The sequence below is a fragment of the Cicer arietinum genome, chromosome 5 (genome assembly GCF_000331145.2).
Source record: "Cicer arietinum cultivar CDC Frontier isolate Library 1 chromosome 5, Cicar.CDCFrontier_v2.0, whole genome shotgun sequence".
NCBI classification, from domain to species: domain Eukaryota; kingdom Viridiplantae; phylum Streptophyta; class Magnoliopsida; order Fabales; family Fabaceae; genus Cicer; species Cicer arietinum.
In genome coordinates this window covers 7,001,444-7,020,212 of record NC_021164.2, presented here as the reverse complement: position 1 = coordinate 7,020,212, position 18,769 = coordinate 7,001,444, and the positions used below count along the sequence as shown (strand labels likewise).

Below are 18,769 nucleotides of genomic sequence, written 5' to 3'. Positions count from 1 at the left end.
GAATAGTAAAATTATTTTCATTAGTAATTATTGTTTGTTGATTTTCAACAGAGATATGATGTGGTTTGCGAAATGCCAAAGCTAAGAGGTATGAAAAATGTGAAATGAATTGTAGAGACTTATAAAGGATGCCATATAGGAATATAAGTTTGTGGATTTTCAATAGAGATGTGATATGATGTGTGAAATGTAAAAGGCGGTATGAAAAATGTAAAATGAACTGTAGAGACTTGTAAATAATGCCACCTAGAAATATAAGTGATGTAACACATAAGTGTGTTAAAGTGTCGGTAAATAAAATTTGAAGTTTTAATATATTAGTATATATATATATATATATATATATGACACATGTTAGAATATTAAATATATAAATTTTATATTGAAAATTGTGCATTTTTATTTTTTGAAAACTTTATATTTCATTTTTTTTCAAAAGATAATTATTATTTATAGAAATTTTTCATGATATATAATATATTTTTCATGGGTAAAAGGGATCATATTTTGAATGCCAAGTAGTTTTGTATGTGGAGGTTACTTTTTGAGGAAATTAGATGTTGCATTTCTAAACAATAAGTTTTTGAAGAAAAAAATTGATATGGAAAGGTAAAAGTGAAAATTGAAAAGCCACACCAATTATACTTGTATCCCCTTTATTTGTAGAGATTATATTAAAAGATTATAAGATACCACGATGCCGCTAAATTGAGCGGGAGAGTGTTGCTTCCCATTGTCATTGACAACAACTTTTACATGTGAAACATTTTCCTGCTCATTTTTTCTTATTTTGAGGGGAAAAAATCTTATTGAATGGTTGACAACTTTTATTCAATTTAATTATTTAGATAACTCAATTTAAAAACTAATTATTACATTACTTTTTAGAGTTTAATTTCCATGCACCGCTTGATGTAAAATATTTTATATAGTCGACACATCATGATGAATTATTTACCGACTTAATATTAATTATTGCAAAACTCATAGATTATTAATGATGTAAAGATTATGATTGATTGACACTATAAAAACTATTTATATTAATGTTATATCCAAATACTACTTCAACTCTGTTCTAACCCCAATCAGCACTTTGAATAATGAATCGGTAGATAGACCGATTAATATCCCTAAAAAAATATGTGTTCTTTAAAGATATCTCAAAACTCATTTTAGTATGGTACCAACGTTTTGAGAATAAAGATTGTGTCTTAAATAACGATATATTCATCAATTAAATTTCTTTCTCTTTAAATTTATTTTATTATATTCTTAATTACTATAAATTTGTATTCTATTCGTATAAATTTTTGGATTTTAAGAGTATAAAAACAAATCATTAATTATATCTTAATTTTTTAAAAGAACCATAATTTTTAAAATAAAAATAAAACATTTAAAAGATCAAATATCAAAGACAAAAAAAAAAGAGTACTTAAATGAATCCCTTCCAAAAGTAACTGATTTTTTACATTTTAAATAATAATTAATTATTTTTTAATCCATATTAGTTAAAAAATGTCAGATATACAACTCTTACATTAGTCTAACTGAGAGGACCAAGTATATAGATGAAAAAAGATTTGAGAGACTATTGTGTAATTTTTAAAAAAAATTAGCTGCAATAGCATCACAACTATAATTTAACACTACATTAACTATATTTATCCACGTTTCTATACACTATAAAAATTTACGACTTAATCGAAATTTGGAATATAAAATGGGGCCACACCCACAAACTCACAAATGTGAGGCTTGAAATGATTAAAGCCTTACCTCATTAGTTATTACATTGTTCGTGTGCATAAGGCCCTTGTCTTACCTTATCCTATCTATATTTTTTATTTTCCCCCTTTTTCTATATATCTCTCACTATCTCTCTCCCTCCCTTTTTCCTTGTCCCCTAATCTACATTTTTCTCATTTCTCACTTGGTTCTAAATTAATTAGTTAAACCCCTACATTTCTAACACATATATTCAATCCACTTCCTTTTATTAGAAGAATTCAAGTATTGCATCTTAGAAGAAACCGCATTCGAACTATAAATTAAGTTTGAAAGCAACATCAATTTCCTGTTGTGCAATGGCGCCAAAGATGGGAAAAACAAAATCTCACAAAACTAAGGGAGAGAAAAAGAAAAAAGAAGAGAAAGGTTCATATACTAACTATACTTCTTTTCATAGCTTTTTAATATCACTTATCCAAAGTCCATATATGCATTCGTTCAAAGCGGTTGTAGAACTAGAGAAAGAGAGCATTTTATTTATCTTTATAGTCCCCTGCCTCAAATATACATAAAAAAATCTCTGCATTTAATTCAAATATAAATAAATATCAATTAATATATCTATATTAAATAATTTTAAAAATACTCTTATAATTATTAAATTTGATTTATTTAAAGTAAGAAGATGGTAAAGTCAAAATCAATAATTAATATTATAATCATTCATGGTTGATATTATTCATTTTATTCTTTAAAGTGTGTTATTCAATCTAGATGAATAAAATCTATAATTATAAATATTCAGATAATATCGATATATTCATTATTCTATTGTGCTAAAAAATGTTAATTACTAACCATATATTTAGTACAATTTTTTCTAACCATATATAGTTTGTACTTTTTCTGTTTGAAAAATTGTTGAGGACAATTTCGACCTTATTGAAAATAGGCAACACAAAATTTTTTATTTTCTTTTATTATAGGTATAGATGACTAGTTTAATATATATATATATATATATTTCATGAAATCAAGAAAAGTTAAATACACTGAATTATTATTCTTAATAAATGTAAAAATATGTCTTTGTTTTTATTTGTTTTAAAAATGTCTATTGTTTATAATTTGAGCTAAGTGTCTTCAATTTGGTTGGGTTATGAAAATTTCCAACGTTATATCTTTTCAAATTGCACATGATAATCATAATTACATGATTCATTACAGTTTTGCCAACAGTTATTGAAATTACTGTAGAAACACCAGAAGGCTCGCGAGTTACCCTTAAGGTATGGACAGTATGAATTAATTCCAACTTCTTTATCTTTTTGTTTAGTGAAATATTTGTCTTTCATCTTTATCATGTTTTAAACTTTAAGGTAATTAAGTTAATTTATCCTTTTAATAGAAATGCACTGCGCCATAATTCAATTGATAAATGTCTGAATTATTATATTAAATATCATATTTTTAATAGTAATTATACAATCTCATCAATAAATAAAAAATAACAAATGAATATCATATAATTATTTAAATATAACTATAAACTCATAATATGTGTGTACATAGAGACCAATGATGGATCTTCATAGAGACATAGGATGGCCACCGCCACCCTAAATTCTCCAATAATTTTTTAAAAAATATTATTATTTTTATTTTATTTTTTAAATAATCTTATTGAAACACATTTTAACATAAAATGAGACACAAATACAGTAATGTGTATTGGAATATAAATACAAAACGTGATCTTTTTTATTTTACATAGTATGGTATTTGTGTCAATATTTTGTATTAAGTTTTGTGTTCCAATAACATTACTTTTATTTTATAAGATACATTTAAGTTATAATTTGATCAACAAAAATTGATGATATGGATCAAATACATCAATTTTTATTGACCAAATTATAACTCAAATATCTATTATAAAAAAAAATCAGAGAAAATTGTTTATACAAAAATAACTACTATAATTATAAAATAAACTAAAATTTTCAACTTAAATTCCATTTCAATCTAAATTCCAATTATGTGAGTTGTGAATTTTATCTAGATATATAATTGTGAATTTTATATAGAGGTATAAAAATCAAATCAATGATCATATGATTCCAAAAATTTAACCAAAACTAATTAAATTAGATTCATATTTTTTTATGAGTTTGAGTCTAAGTTGAACTAAATCAATTAGATTCATATAATTTCACTTAATTTTAAAATAGATTGCATAATAGTCAAACCAAATTCTTATTTTTTATTAACATTATGTCAATATTGATATCTTAAATAATATGTTGTATTTAAATGTATTTTAATAATTATTTAAATATAGGCTAAATACTACTTGTGGTCCCTTAACTTAATTTCAATTAACGTTTTAGTTCTTTATCTTTTTTTTTTCTCCCGATTTGGTCCTTTATTTTAATTTTAAGTGACAATTTGATATTTTATGTTTTAAAATATCAACAATATTATCCTTATTTTTTGCAAAAATTCATAAAAAATTTCAAACAAAACTTATAAAACTAATTATCATCCTCAATATAATGTAATTTCATCAAATTCATAACTTAACCTTTAAATAGACTCATATTTTCATCTCCAACAACATCAAATAAAGAATGACAAATATGAGTTTATTTGAAGATTTGAGTTACGAGTTTGATTAAATTTGTTTTATATTACAAAATATAATTAATTTTATGGATTTTGTTTGAAAATTTTGATGAATTTTTGTAAAAAAAAATGATAACATTGTTAACGTTTTAAAACATAAAAGATCAAATTATCATTTAAAATTAAAATAAATGACTAAATCGAGAAAAAAATAATATAAAGAACTAAAACGTTAACTGAAATTAAGTTAAGGGATCACAAGTGGTATTTAGCCTTATATATATATAATATTGTTTTTGTCCTTGTAGTTAAGAAAATTATATTAATAGTGTAAACATTTGGATTTAATTTGTATGCATCGATAATATAAAGATATTTTACATATTGTTAATTAATCATAACCGTCAGATTAATAAAATAATTTGACTTTTATTATAATTACTTTTAAAGTCACACTTATGAATTTATGGATTATTATGTTGTACTGACAGTGTAAAACTTTTTACATTGACAAAATATAACAATTAAATTATAAAATTTTAGTGTTTCAAAAAAATAGATTTTTAGAATCTAATTTTTAATTATAAAAATTGTTAGCCAAAATTTGATTTATTAACTCTATCTTATAAGGTTAAGAGTTTGATCTTCAATATATTTTTATAAATTTACAATTTAAAATTTGTATATACAATATTATATTATATTTTTTATTTATTTATTAAAATTTTAAAAACTTAATCTCCCCGATAATTTTGTTGAAGCATAGAGACCAATGATCATATTGATTGTGTAAAATAGTTATAATTAGAGATAAATTTGATAGAGTTATATTTTACATCTTCTCTTTTATATTTTCTTGCAGTTTTCACTTTTCGCTTTATATTTTCTCTTTTTTTTCTTCTTTTCTTGTCTTGGTACATTGACTGCAAACATCCACTATTTCAATTTAAATTGTTAGGAATATATAAGGGTGGATCTTAGTCAATATAAATTTTATTATTCTTATATATTATATATTTATCTAATTATAATTATTTATTAAAAAATTTAGGAAAAAATATATTGTTTTTAAAGTTTAACTAAATTTTTGTTTAGATCTTTTTAAGTTTTTATTTTCTTGATTTTGTTCTTTCTTTAAGTTGTATTTTGTTTGCAAAATTAGTCTTTTATCTCACTTTTAAATACGATGAATGCAATTGATCAATTAAATTTTTTATCAATACTACAACATTATGTCTTTTATACAATAAATCAAAAAACATTATTCAAATATAATAATTGATCAATATTTTTTGATTTTCTAAAAATATTTAGACACATATAGCTTTTTTTTTTTTCAAATATATCCCACTTAAAAAATTTTCTTCTTCTAAAATACCCTACTTTAAAAATAATGTACCAAAAAGTCTTATTTTTTTAGACTTCAAGATATCACATCTTGAGAATGCAACAATGCGAAGCAAATAATTAAAAATATTAAACAAAAATAATAATAAATAATAATTAAAAATGTAAATTATTAATTAATAATAATATAAAATTAATTAAAATTAATAAAAAAATTATAGAGATTTAGTAGAGTTATCGGTATCATTCGAACAATAATCGAGTAATCGATATCGTCGTGTATTTTATTCCTTACACCAATTTTATTTATAATATTATAAATAAATGTATCTTTCTCTAAAAAATTTGTAATAAAAATTTATCCACATGGTTAAAAATACACAGGGAGAATATTTTTGGTAGTTTTCATATTCTTCTTTGTATATTTTTTTCTTAGACGTGTGTGGTATTTTACTTTGTATAGTTATTTTAGGGATTTTTTTTACAGTAGATTTAAGGATTTTATAGTTCAAATTATATGTTTTAAGTTTCTAAACATTTTATGACAAGTGAAACAATTACGTACAGCACTGTGCACATGTTTTAGATTTTTTAATCTCTAAATTAAAATAATTTTGTATAATAAAAAAAAAAAGATTTTAGGAAGCTCTTCTTTCTTACAGTACTTCCATATTTTCTCCTTCAATTTTTTCCTTTTTGTTTTCAAAGTCTTCCCTTTCACTCTCCTCTTAAACTTCCAAAGAAAGTTAGAAGATTTCCTAATTTATTTTTAACTTCTTGATTTAACTTGTAATCATTAATTTCTAATAGCAAATAATTTGATTTATTGTTGTGAGGCAGAGCATCTCTACAGACACGATCCTTGATTTGAGAAAGCTTTTATCGGTACATGTTGAGACTTGTCACTTCACTAACTTCTCCCTATCTCACGAGGTATGCTTTTCTTGTACTTTTCAATATCTTCCTAAGGTTTATTTGGCGAGGAAAAATTTAAAACATTAAATATATTAATCACTGCTCTTATATATTAAATATTTATTAGATTTTAGTCGATATAAAATTCACACTTAAATCTAAGAGTAAAATAATTGAATTCTCTTCATTTATTTAATTTTGTTCTCTCATAATTTCTTTAAGTTTTTAAATTAAATAGTTTGAATTTAATCTTTTATTATTTATTAAATTTCTTCTCACACAATTTCTTTTTATTTTTTAAATTATACATTTAATGTAAAAAAATTAATTAAAATTGTAGCATCTTTTATTAAAAAATTGCATATTTTTTACCAATAAAATAAAATAAATTGCATATAATTGAGACAATGATGCATACAACAGGTGCGAGGTGAGAGGTTAAAAGACATCGTGGAAATCGTGTCACTGAAACCATGTTATCTCTCAATCGTGCAAGGTAACTAAGTTACTATATTGTGAACTACCATAGTGCCTAGTAACAAACATTTTTTTTTTATAAAAGATAATAATTATTGATTTTATTTTTATTTTTATTTTTTAGAGGAATATACGGAAGAGTTGGCCGTTGCGCATATTCGACGACTTTTGGACATAACAGCATGCACCACGGTTTTCGGGAAATCCGACACAAAAGAACCGGCTTGTTCGGTTCAGAGCGAAATAAAAAATGGGTCGGAAAAAAACCCGAAAACCAAACCCGATGATCATAATTTGGACTCGGGTGATGTCTCCATGTGTCCACCACCTAGACTTGGACACTTCTATCACTTCTTTTCCTTTTCGAACCTTACGCCTCCGTTTCAATGTGAGTTTTTCTACTTTTTTTTCTCTTTCTTATAGGAATGCATGAGTGAGATTTTTTTAATTATATTTTATTTTAAATTTAAATTTAAAATTATCTTATTTTATTTTAAAATTTATGTGTTAAAATATTTTAGTTTTTTAACCATGAAGAGATTTTAGGACGGAGATATAATATCATAAATTTTTTTTATTATTTTTGAGGTCACATATTTTACTTTATTTATTAACCTTGTGACATCATAAATGAGAGAAATTTTATTTTATTTATTATTCTTGTGACATCACCAATGAATGAAATTTTCAACCCAATACAAGGTCCATCTCCGCCATGCGATTTCATGAAAATCTAAAATAATAAAGCATTTTAATATATAGTTTTAAAATAGAATATTTTAAAATTATTTTTTTAAAAAGGTGATATAATTAAAAAAATTTGCATGAGTGATATTGTGAACGTGAACTTTATATTATCAAAATTAATCCATTAATTGTGTTTTTCTTTGTCTTTTCTTTCATATGTGAAATTCATGTACTTCTTTGAAAATCCTTGGGAATGATTCTCACAATGGTACCCCACAAAAAACCTAGAGACTTATTTGTTACTTAAAAATAAATAAATAAATAAATAAATATCAATTTAGTTCTCAAAATCTTAAATGTTTATCAAATTAGTGTCTCATAGGACTAAAATGTCTCTAAAATCATAATTAAATGATTAATTTGTTGAGGGATCAAATTACAATGTAATATTACATAAATATTATATTGTTCAATAATATTTTTCTTGATAAACACTTTTTAAATTTGACAATTGAATTGAAATATTAAATCATATAGATCATCTATACAAGTTTTTACAAAATTATAAAACTGATCGATATGTGATTAATATACGTCAAAATTAATATCGTAAATAGTTTTATTATATAATATTAATTGTGACATACATTAATAATATATCAAATTGTCATATTAAATAGTTTTAAATTTATATAAAAATTCTTATAAATGATCAATATAAAATAATCTATAAATTCAATGGTCAAATTTGAAAAATATATATTAAGTAGAACGTTATTAAGTGGTATAATATTAATTAGGTTGGTGTATTTTCATTCTATATATATATATATATATATATATATATATATATATATATATTTTTATATGGAGTATATGAGTTAGTTTTTTTTAAAAAGAGTATATATATATATACACACATATGTATTGTATGATGGATTTCAGTATTTTTGAAGATTATACAAATTGTACAATAGCTAAAGAGAATTACATATGGTATAGATTAATAGTAAATTGAACCTAGAATCCTATTTTTGATTAGTGTAATTTTGGTTTTATGGCAGACATACGAAGATCAAACCGTCCATTCCTTGAGGATAAGACAGAGGATGATTTCTTTCAGATTGATGTGAGGGTTATTCATTGTGTAATATTTTGCTTGTAGAACAAGGCTTATGATTTTATTAGGACATAGCATTTGATTCAAAATTTAAATTAGAAACATCAATTTTTAAGTTGCTTATATTTGATAACGGAGTAATACTCTTTTCTAGTTTCAAATATAAAAGAAAAAAAAATGAATGTATTCATATAAATTTTGAACTGAATAAATCAACTTTGATTAATCAATATAAATTTTGAACTGATTAGATCAACTTTGATTGATCAAGCTATTTCTTATATTCAATATCAGACGAAGTATTTTGATATTTCCCACGAGTGAGTTACTTTTTGCATAATAATCTAGTTATTTATCTATGAGTTTGTTATATTTAAATACCTATAATTTTTCTGCATCAATTCAACAGATAGTTTTTTCTATTTCTCTTTCTATCACATCACTGATATATGACATCTGCATTTGGCAAGTCCAGGTTCGAGTTTGCAGTGGAAAACCAACTAGAATTATTGCCTCCCGGAAAGGATTTTATCCTGCCGGAAAACATATTCTTGTGAGCCATGCATTGGTGGCTCTCTTACAACAGATAAGCAGAGTGTTCGAAGCTGTAAGTTTAAATTCCTTTTAAATTCTTATAGTTTCTTTGGAGAATGAGGTTATAGTAATTTAAAGTTCGATCGAGAGGAAAGTAAAGTAGGATTTAAATTGTTCTAATTAAGATTTGAACTCAGTTTCTCTCGAACGATTCGTCTTTAACTGAAGTTTATTAACTATTTAAGGACGATTACTAAGTTATACTTTATGTTTTAATACATTACATATTAATAGCTTACAAAATATAATATTTTCTTCTATAAAAGTTAAACATATTATTATCTTTCTTGCAGGCCTATAGAGCTCTTATGAAGGCCTTTACAGAACATAATAAGGTATATATTTGACATCATGTAATTTTACCTTTGTTCTGGTAGTTGTAGCAAAGGTTTTAAAAAAGATATGCGATCACAAGATCACAAAAACGACTACGATAAAAAAGTAAAAGTAGCCGTTGATACTATTATTTTTCGTTTTAAGGATGCGAAGAAAAATCGCAGAAAATGACTGCAACACCTGCAACGAAATATAGTTTTTATGAAACTCAATGGATATAAAAAAAATATTTAAAGAAATATATAAGACATTACCTTACCCTTCTTCTTTAGTTATAATCTTCTCTCATCTCTCAATGAGTAATATATATTAGTACTTCTGTCCTTATATATAAGACTCTCTTAATTAAATTACGAGATATTTTTAATAAAAGGAAAGAAAAATCTCAAGAGAGACTTATATTTACCGACAAAAATAGTATATGATAGTACAAATAATTTTAATAAGATTTATGCAATGATGTGATTAATTCGCTGCCGCGAATGCATCCACGACTGCTATTTAAAACCTTCATTGTACCTGTTGTTTTGTTTTTACATTGATATACTTTTTTTTGAAGAATTTACAATGATATACTTTGGTACCATTTCAGTTTGGCAATCTTCCTTATGGTTTTCGTGCAAACACATGGCTTGTCCCTCCAATTGTTTCCAACAATCCATCATTGTTTCCTTCACTACCTATGGAAGATGAAACTTGGGGAGGAAATGGAGGTGGTCAAGGAAGAGATTCTAAACATGAAAAGAGACAATGGGCCAAAGATTTTGCAATTCTAGCTACAATGCCTTGTCAAAATTCTGAAGAGAGACAAATTCGAGATAGGAAAGCTTTTCTACTTCATAGTTTATTTGTAGATGTATCAGTCTTCAAAGCAGTTTCTGCAATAAAGCATTTCAAAGATAGAAAAGAAGGTTGTTTTAGTTATGAAGAAAGAAGTGGTGATTTAATTATTAAGGTGATAAGAGATGTATCTGATGCAAGTGTTAAGTTGGATTGCAAAAATGATGGGACTTTGGTTCTTGGTTTATCAGAGGAAGAACTTGCTCAGAGAAACTTGCTTAAAGGCATAACTGCTGATGAGAGTGTAGCTGTTCATGTAAGTGTGATTTTTGAACTGACCCTTTATTATCATGAAATTATAAGCGTTAGTCAATTTTGGACCTTAAATTTACGAAATATCAAGTTGTTCAGTCAAATTGTCTAACGTCAGTCGTAATATTCTTCGAACTTTCTAACTCGCAAGCAAAAATCTCGCCAAAATCATAGTTTATTCTTCAATAATGATGATGATCTCATTTTTGATTCTCTTTCATTTGTTCTTCAAGGACACGCCTACTTTAGGTGCAGTAGTTATACGACATTGTGGCTACACAGCTGTGGTAAAGGTTTCACCTAAGATAGATTGGGAGGGGAGTCTTGATTCCTATGAAATCGATATCGAAGATCAGCCTGAAGGAGGTGCAAATGCATTAAATGTTAACAGGTAGTTTAGTTTATAGTGCATTTGTTTGTTACTCCATCCTTATATATTGGATTCTCTTATTAAATCGGAATTAAGAAAATGATAGTATTATCAAATTTGTTAACAATTGATACTGTTTTTACCGTATTTATAGTTGGTTATAGAAAAAGATGCAAAGTCCTTGCTTTACAAGATACACCAACTTTTCTGATACAATTTTCTTGTCAACTTATCTTCAGCTTGAGGATGGTACTCCATAACTCAATCACTCCTCAATCATCTAATGCAATCCAACAAATCCAGAGCACAAATATTGAGAATTGTCATTCTGCTCAGTCTTTGGTAAAGAAAGTTCTTGAGGAAAGTTTTCTAAAATTGAAGGATGAGGCCACTAGACATAGGAAGTTTATCAGATGGGAGCTTGGGGCATGTTGGGTACAACATTTGCAAAATCAAGAGCCGAAAAAGGCTGAAGAAGATAAACTTGAACCATATGTAAAAGGTCTTGGCAAGCATGGTGGATTGCTGAAGAAGAAAAAGATTGACATTGTGAGCTTGAAAGTCGAACAGGAGAAGGATAATGACTTAAACAAACATGATGCTACTCAACAGGAATTAGATAGACAATGTGAAGAAATGGAAACTATATGGAGAAAACTGCTTCCTGATGCTGCATATTCACGCCTTAAAGAATCTAAAACAGATTTTCATCTCAAGGTTGATACCTGCTGCCATGGTTTTAAATTATAGTTGCAGTGTAAACTTTTACATTGCGGGAAAATGTGATCGATGTAGCCGAAATTGCAGTTGCAATTCCATTGCAGAGACTTTAAAATCTGCAATATTGTGGCCGGAATTGCAGTTGTGAACTGCAATTTAAAACCATGCCTTCTTCTTTCTAACACTAATTTTGTAATTTAAACTAGTATTGTCATAATATGATAATTGACCTAATCTCTTGTTGCAGTCACCTGATGAATTGATGGAGATGGCACATAAATATTATGATGATATTGCACTTCCAAAGCTGGTTAGTTTCATTATTTTGAGCATAATTTTTTGAATTGTTATTCTGGAATGTGTTTAGTTAGTATGACTTCAAATTCATAGGTGGCAGATTTTGGATCTCTTGAACTTTCACCAGTTGATGGAAGAACATTGACTGATTTCCTGCACACTAGGGGCTTGCAGATGTCTTCTTTAGGAAGAGTGGTAATGTTATAATCTTTATCCATTTATGATATCTTGCTCTTTAACATTGATTTATGTGCAATGTGTTTTAAACTTCATCACTAATATTAAAATGTTTCTATAAGTATATAGACAACTTCATCACTAATATATTTTATTCAAGTTGTGTCTTCCAGGTTGAACTTTCTGATAAACTTCCTCATGTGCAATCACTTTGTATACATGAGATGGTTGTTCGAGCCTACAAGCACATTTTGCAAGCTGTTGTTGCAGCCGTTGATAATGATTCAGAATTGGCTTCATCTATAGCATCTTGCTTAAATATATTGTTGGGAGTGCCATCATCTGAAACTAATGATGATGATGATACTACTAGTTGTGATAAACTAAAATGGAAATGGGTAGAAGTCTTCCTCTTGAAGAGGTTTGGATGGAAATGGAAGTGTGAAAATAGTAAAGATTTAAGAAAATTTTCCATTCTTCGTGGACTGTGCCATAAGGTAAAATATTATAATGAAAAGTACTAGCAATACTCACTATTTCTATTGATATATTAACTTTGAGAATCATTTAATTAAAAGGTTGGACTTGAGCTGATTCCAAGGGACTATGATATGAATACAACATATCCTTTTAGAAAGTCAGATATTGTAAGCATGGTCCCCATATACAAGGTGAAATACATGACAAATTAATTTTATGTGGAAAGTTGATTATAATTATCTCATGACATATCAATTCAATTGCAATTTTCATTATTTTCATAGCATGTTGCTTGCTCATCTGCTGATGGTCGAACACTGTTGGAATTGTCAAAGACTTCCTTGGATAAAGGTAAATTGGAGGATTCTGTCAACTATGGCACAAAGGTATGAATAAATTATTCCATCTTACAACATGCCAAGGTTTGTTCATGTTGCCAATAACTAAAATACCAACATTTTGTTAATTGAATCTTGAAGGCACTTTCAAAGTTAGTATCAGTTTGTGGACCTTACCATAGAATGACAGCAGGAGCTTATAGTCTCTTGGCTGTTGTGCTATACCATACTGGTGATTTCAATCAGGCCACTATCTATCAACAAAAAGCATTAGATATTAATGAAAGAGAGCTTGGATTGGACCATCCTGATACCATGAAAAGTTATGGTGATCTTGCTGTTTTCTATTATAGACTCCAACATACAGAGTTGGCTTTAAAGTATGCTTTCAATATCCTACTCTTAATAGTTAATTGTTTTATCATGTTATGCTATTTTTATTATTATATCATAGTTATATCTTGTTAACAATTTCACCATTCAATTTTTCTTATATGTATTTAGGTACGTTAATCGTGCATTGTATCTTTTGCACTTAACTTGTGGACCTTCACATCCAAACACTGCTGCCACCTACATCAACGTAGCAATGATGGAAGAAGGATTAGGGAATGTTCATGTTGCCCTGAGATATCTTCATGAGGCTTTGAAATGTAACAAAAGATTACTTGGAGCTGATCATATACAGGTCTCTCTCATTCTTAACATGAAAAAGAAATTTACATGTTGCAATTTGATGAGACTTATAGCCATATGTTGATCTACTGAAATGCATTACACATTGAAACTGAGATTTGTGATCCTGAACAACATTGTGAGTATGAGTTCTACACAATAATTAATTTGGACCTTCTATTTTAAATGACTTCTAACTGCATAATAGATGGGGAAAAAAAAATCATAAATAATTTGGTTACTAAATTTGGATTCTCACACAATTAGCATGTTAAAACTTATGACATGCCATCCTTCTCTACTATCTGACATTTTCAATCCAAAATTCAAAGAGATGTTTATGCTTTTTGAATCAATAATTCATTTGGTTGGACTTGGGTGATCAAAGCGTGTGCGTTGGTTATTCTTGAAGTGAATTGCACATAAAATGTTTTAATTTAAATTGGTTTGTTTGGTTGAAACTATCGATTTGCGAAAAATAAAAGTTACCATCATTTTCAGGCATAAATGCTTCACTACCTCTATATTTAAGTAATCAACTAGTAAGTGTCTGTATTACTTGAAATATTTCAAAACATTCCCTAAATAGGTTAAAATTGATAGCCTTTTTAGTTTAAAAAAAATACAAGTTAACCTAAATATGTCATTAGAGCATTATAAAGATCCAATGAGATTTTGAAAATATAAGGACTCAATAACATTTTACTCAACTAGGACATGTTTCAAAATTTCCATAAACATTGGACCCTTTTACAAGATTTGTAAAAATTAAATGACCATATCAGTTAGTTTCATTAATAAGGGTAGCATTAAAAGAGTGCAAAATTTTCAAATGTTAAGAAATTCAATTTCATTCAGCGTTGTTCAATGTCTTCCTAAACATGCATCTATTGGTTGCAATTAGTAGGAACTTGTAACTTATTTTCAAACTTTTGGCTTGTTCAGACGGCTGCCAGCTATCATGCAATAGCCATTGCTCTTTCTTTGATGGAAGCATACTCTCTAAGTGTTCAACATGAACAAACCACCCTCCAAATATTGCAGGCCAAACTTGGTTCTGATGATCTAAGGACTCAGGTATTCATGCATATGCTCTTTCAGGGTAGATATGTATATATATATATATATATATATATATATATATAAGCAGAATCCTAGTTCCTAAGGCACATAAATGTGAATCTGTTACAGGATGCACTTGCTTGGCTTGAATATTTTGAGTCAAAGGCTCTCGAACAACAGGAGGCTGCACGGAACGGTACACCTAAGCCAGATGCCTCAATCTCTAGCAAGGGTCATTTAAGGTAGTCATAACAATCAAAACAAGTTATGCTTAAATCATTCCATCTAGTACAATTGATATGCCCTTTTGCTCATGTGAACGCATTCATGTTCTAAAAAATGCACTTTCATTAATCATATCTATATATTGATTCTGACCTTGGTTAGCCCTCTATTAACCATATTTCCCTTCAAGAACACTAAATGGAATGTGTTTTCCTTTTAAATTTTATGACAATCAAAATGCCTTATATCAGCGTGTCAGACCTCTTGGATTATATAACACCAAATGCTGATTTGAAAACAAGAGAAGCACAAAAGAAGGCTCATGCCAAGGTAATACATAACTTATTTTATCCATGATATACCTTTTAATGATCACATTTCCTTATAACTTCTAACATTATTTTCCCATATTTTACTAAAAGAATCACAATTATAATTTATATTACAGTTAAATGGAAAATCAGGCCAAAATTGGGATGCAGCTTCATATGAAAATCACAAGGAGGAAGACATGTCTCAAGATTTTTCAATTACAGAAACTTCAAGTGATAAAGAAAACAAATCTGAGGTTGAATTTCAAGAACAAATGATTGATAAAGCTGAGTCCACCAACTTACACCAAACAACACTAAATGAAAGTAATAAACTGGAACAGGATGACAACTCAGTTGAAGGATGGCAGGAGGCTGTTCCGAAAGGTCGTTCACTCGTCGGTCGAAAGTCATCTTCATCAAAGAGACCTACCCTAGAAAAATTGAATACTAACTTCATCAATGTTTCCCAATCATCAAGATATCGAAGAAAGCCCACAAACATTTCTTCTCCAAGATCAAATTTCAATGAGACTATGAAAGGGCCTTCCCTTCCTGTTCAAAAAAAGTTTGTCAAGAGCTCAAGCTTCAGTCCTAAGCTGAATAGCTCTAACACCCCAGCTGCTGGAGTTGAGAAGTTAGAAGACTCAAAGTCAGCTCCAGTCAGTCCAGCTCCAAGTGGTCCTGTTAGTAGGGGCATCAGTTTTCAGTCTACAAGTAAACTATTTTCTTACAAAGAAGTTGCCTTAGCCCCACCTGGAACAATTGTCAAGGCTGTGGCTGAACAGCCACTGAAAGAACATCCCATTGTTGAACAAAATTCCAACACAAGCCCCATGATAATTGCAACAAAAGAGATTCATAGTAATGTGACAACCCCAATTCATGAAAAACAGCAAGAATCTTCCCATAGAGAAAACAAAGTAAAGGAAGTTGTTGTAGTGACAGAAACATTAAAAAGTAATGTTGAAGTAGAAAACAAGGATGTTGTGATAGAAAAGAAAGTTGAAGTTGGAAACATCACAACCATGGAGGTTGAGAAATCTGATTGTTTAAACTCCAATGGTACATCAGAGTTAGAAACATTCCACAATGTAAATCCCTTGACCATTTTAATTGAAAATAAAATACAGTTACATGATTGCAATGACGACTCAACATCAAAAGAAGGAGAAAATCCACAACCATCTGAAGAAGAAAAGCAAGATGAAATAGAAATTGGAAAGGAACCAATCAAGAAACTTTCAGCAGCTGCACCACCATTTAATCCATCCACAGTTCCAGTTTTTGGTTCTGTTCCAGTTCCAGTTCCAGTTCCAAGTTTCAATGATCATGTTGGTATTTTGCCTCCACCAGTAAACATTTCTCCTTTGCTTGCAGTCATCAATCCACGAAGATCTCTTCATCAATCAGCAACAGCTAGAGTTCCATATGGTCCACGTATTTCTGGTGGCTATAATAATAGATATGGTAATCGCATTCCACGAAATAAAACTGTATTTCACTCCACTGATTCCAACCTTCCTACAATAATGAATCCACATGCCACAGAGTTTGTACCTTCACAAACTTGGGTTCCTAATGGCTATCCTACTACTTTCCCTCCACTCTCTCCCAATGCTATTCTTGATTCACTAAATGACACCCCAGTGAATCAAAATGAAACATTTCTTGATGAGCAAGTTACAGAATTTAGCTGTGAAAAGAAGCCAATTGAGCAAAATCCTGAACAAGACCCATCTGCCAACAATGAAAATAGTTTTCCTAAACTACAAGAACAGGATACAGACCTTAGCCACAAAATTGATTCTAGTCCAGTGGATGAAGTAGCCAACGACGACACAGTAGATGAGGGAAAGCCAAGCAAATGCTGGGGAGATTACAGTGACAATGAAGCTGATACAACTGAGGTTATAGGTTAAGGAATGTTAAAGCTTTTCTTGGTCATAAAGAAAAATAATTTGTCACAAAGGTTATACCTATCAAGATAACAAAATGTGATGCAACAAATTGAATTGACTGAACTGAGGAATTTTCATGATAGAATTACTAATAATGGCATGTCAAAGTCTCAACCATCTTGGTAAATACTTCTCTATATTGATTAAGGGAGTTCAAGTTTATGGCCTACTTTTAAGAATGTCACATGAACATGGAAGACTTTGTGTGTTGTAATTTAGCAAAGTGTCTTAAATTGTTTAGATTTGATATATTTTTTACATGTTAAAATTTGAGTTTTATCTGTAATTTTATGATACTCTGACAACTAATGACTAAGTTTCCCAAAAATAATGTCTTATCTGTGTCTTTTTGAATTTCTTATTTTTTAAGATTAAATCATAATTAAAAATTCTGGATTTCAAAGAAATATGATTTTATGAATGAAGAAAAACTCAAAATGTAGAAATCCTCTAGACGAGCTAGTATTATTGTATTTTATGAGAACCTGCTTCTTATATCATATAATAGTAATAGTAAATATATATAAAGAACAATTCATTGAAAGGGCTAATTAAATTAGGTAGATATTTTTTCAAATAAAGATTTATGTCTTATTAACGTGACTTATATTATATTATAATAAATGATACATTTTGAAAATACAATTCAAATTAGTTTTTTTTTTCTCTCTTTCTACTACATCGATGTTCTTTTAATATAATTTAATATAACTATGGTTTAGTTTCGATTTATTTCATATTACTATATAATATTTGTATGTTACTCGTGTTTCTCTTCCAAATTTCAAATAGTATTTATAGTTTACCACTCTTCAGATGCTTGTTGTGCAGCCTTGTATTTATTTTCCATCCGTTTTTGTGATGCCAATACCTCAAGAAAGGAAAAAAAAAAAAAGATGATTTTTATAATAAAAATAACATGCTATCGTAAAGTTAAAATATTTAAACAAACAAAAACGATTATGAAGCACGGACACCACTAAAAATGAGCATATTGCCATGTCTGACACTCGTATGACACCTCAAATAAGTGTATGGTAAGGTAATGGAATACTAAGGTAATTAAAATCAACATGTTGCTGTTCCATGCCAAAATAACTTCCTATCTCATTTTTCTCAATCCACTAATATCTAGGTGCTCATTCCATGGCTGTTTTTTTAAGGCTATTTCCATGAGTGTTCATTCTTTGGTTTTGATGTTTCTTGGTGTGAATTTTTTTTCATGA

The 18,769-nt window shown here is 28.1% G+C and overlaps 1 protein-coding gene across 1 annotated transcript; it reads left to right on the top strand.

Annotated features, from left to right (window-relative positions):
* The first annotated feature begins 1,828 nt into the window (after nucleotides 1-1,828).
* Nucleotides 1,829-17,881, top strand: LOC101491450 (protein REDUCED CHLOROPLAST COVERAGE 2). Its single transcript, XM_004498635.4, has 22 exons — nucleotides 1,829-2,160; nucleotides 2,962-3,023; nucleotides 6,547-6,639; nucleotides 7,045-7,117; nucleotides 7,223-7,486; nucleotides 8,850-8,914; nucleotides 9,381-9,512; nucleotides 9,793-9,834; nucleotides 10,428-10,931; nucleotides 11,161-11,318; nucleotides 11,537-12,014; nucleotides 12,265-12,327; nucleotides 12,408-12,509; nucleotides 12,665-12,988; nucleotides 13,070-13,162; nucleotides 13,256-13,357; nucleotides 13,451-13,689; nucleotides 13,814-13,997; nucleotides 14,930-15,061; nucleotides 15,176-15,288; nucleotides 15,523-15,601; nucleotides 15,720-17,881. The coding sequence occupies exons 1-22, from the start codon at nucleotides 2,091-2,093 to the stop codon at nucleotides 17,502-17,504; spliced, it is 5,157 nt and encodes a 1,718-aa protein (XP_004498692.1). The 5' UTR covers nucleotides 1,829-2,090; the 3' UTR covers nucleotides 17,505-17,881.
* Nucleotides 17,882-18,769: the final 888 nt, after the last annotated feature.

Bases quoted from the DNA above. Each gene is read 5' to 3' on its own strand.
- LOC101491450 (XM_004498635.4), top strand. From the start codon at position 2,091: ATGGCGCCAAAGATGGGAAAAACAAAATCTCACAAAACTAAGGGAGAG. The intron at 7,118-7,222 runs GTAACTAAGTTA...TTTATTTTTTAG, and splicing joins TTATCTCTCAATCGTGCAAG to AGGAATATACGGAAGAGTTG. The intron at 8,915-9,380 runs GTGAGGGTTATT...TGGCAAGTCCAG, and splicing joins ATGATTTCTTTCAGATTGAT to GTTCGAGTTTGCAGTGGAAA.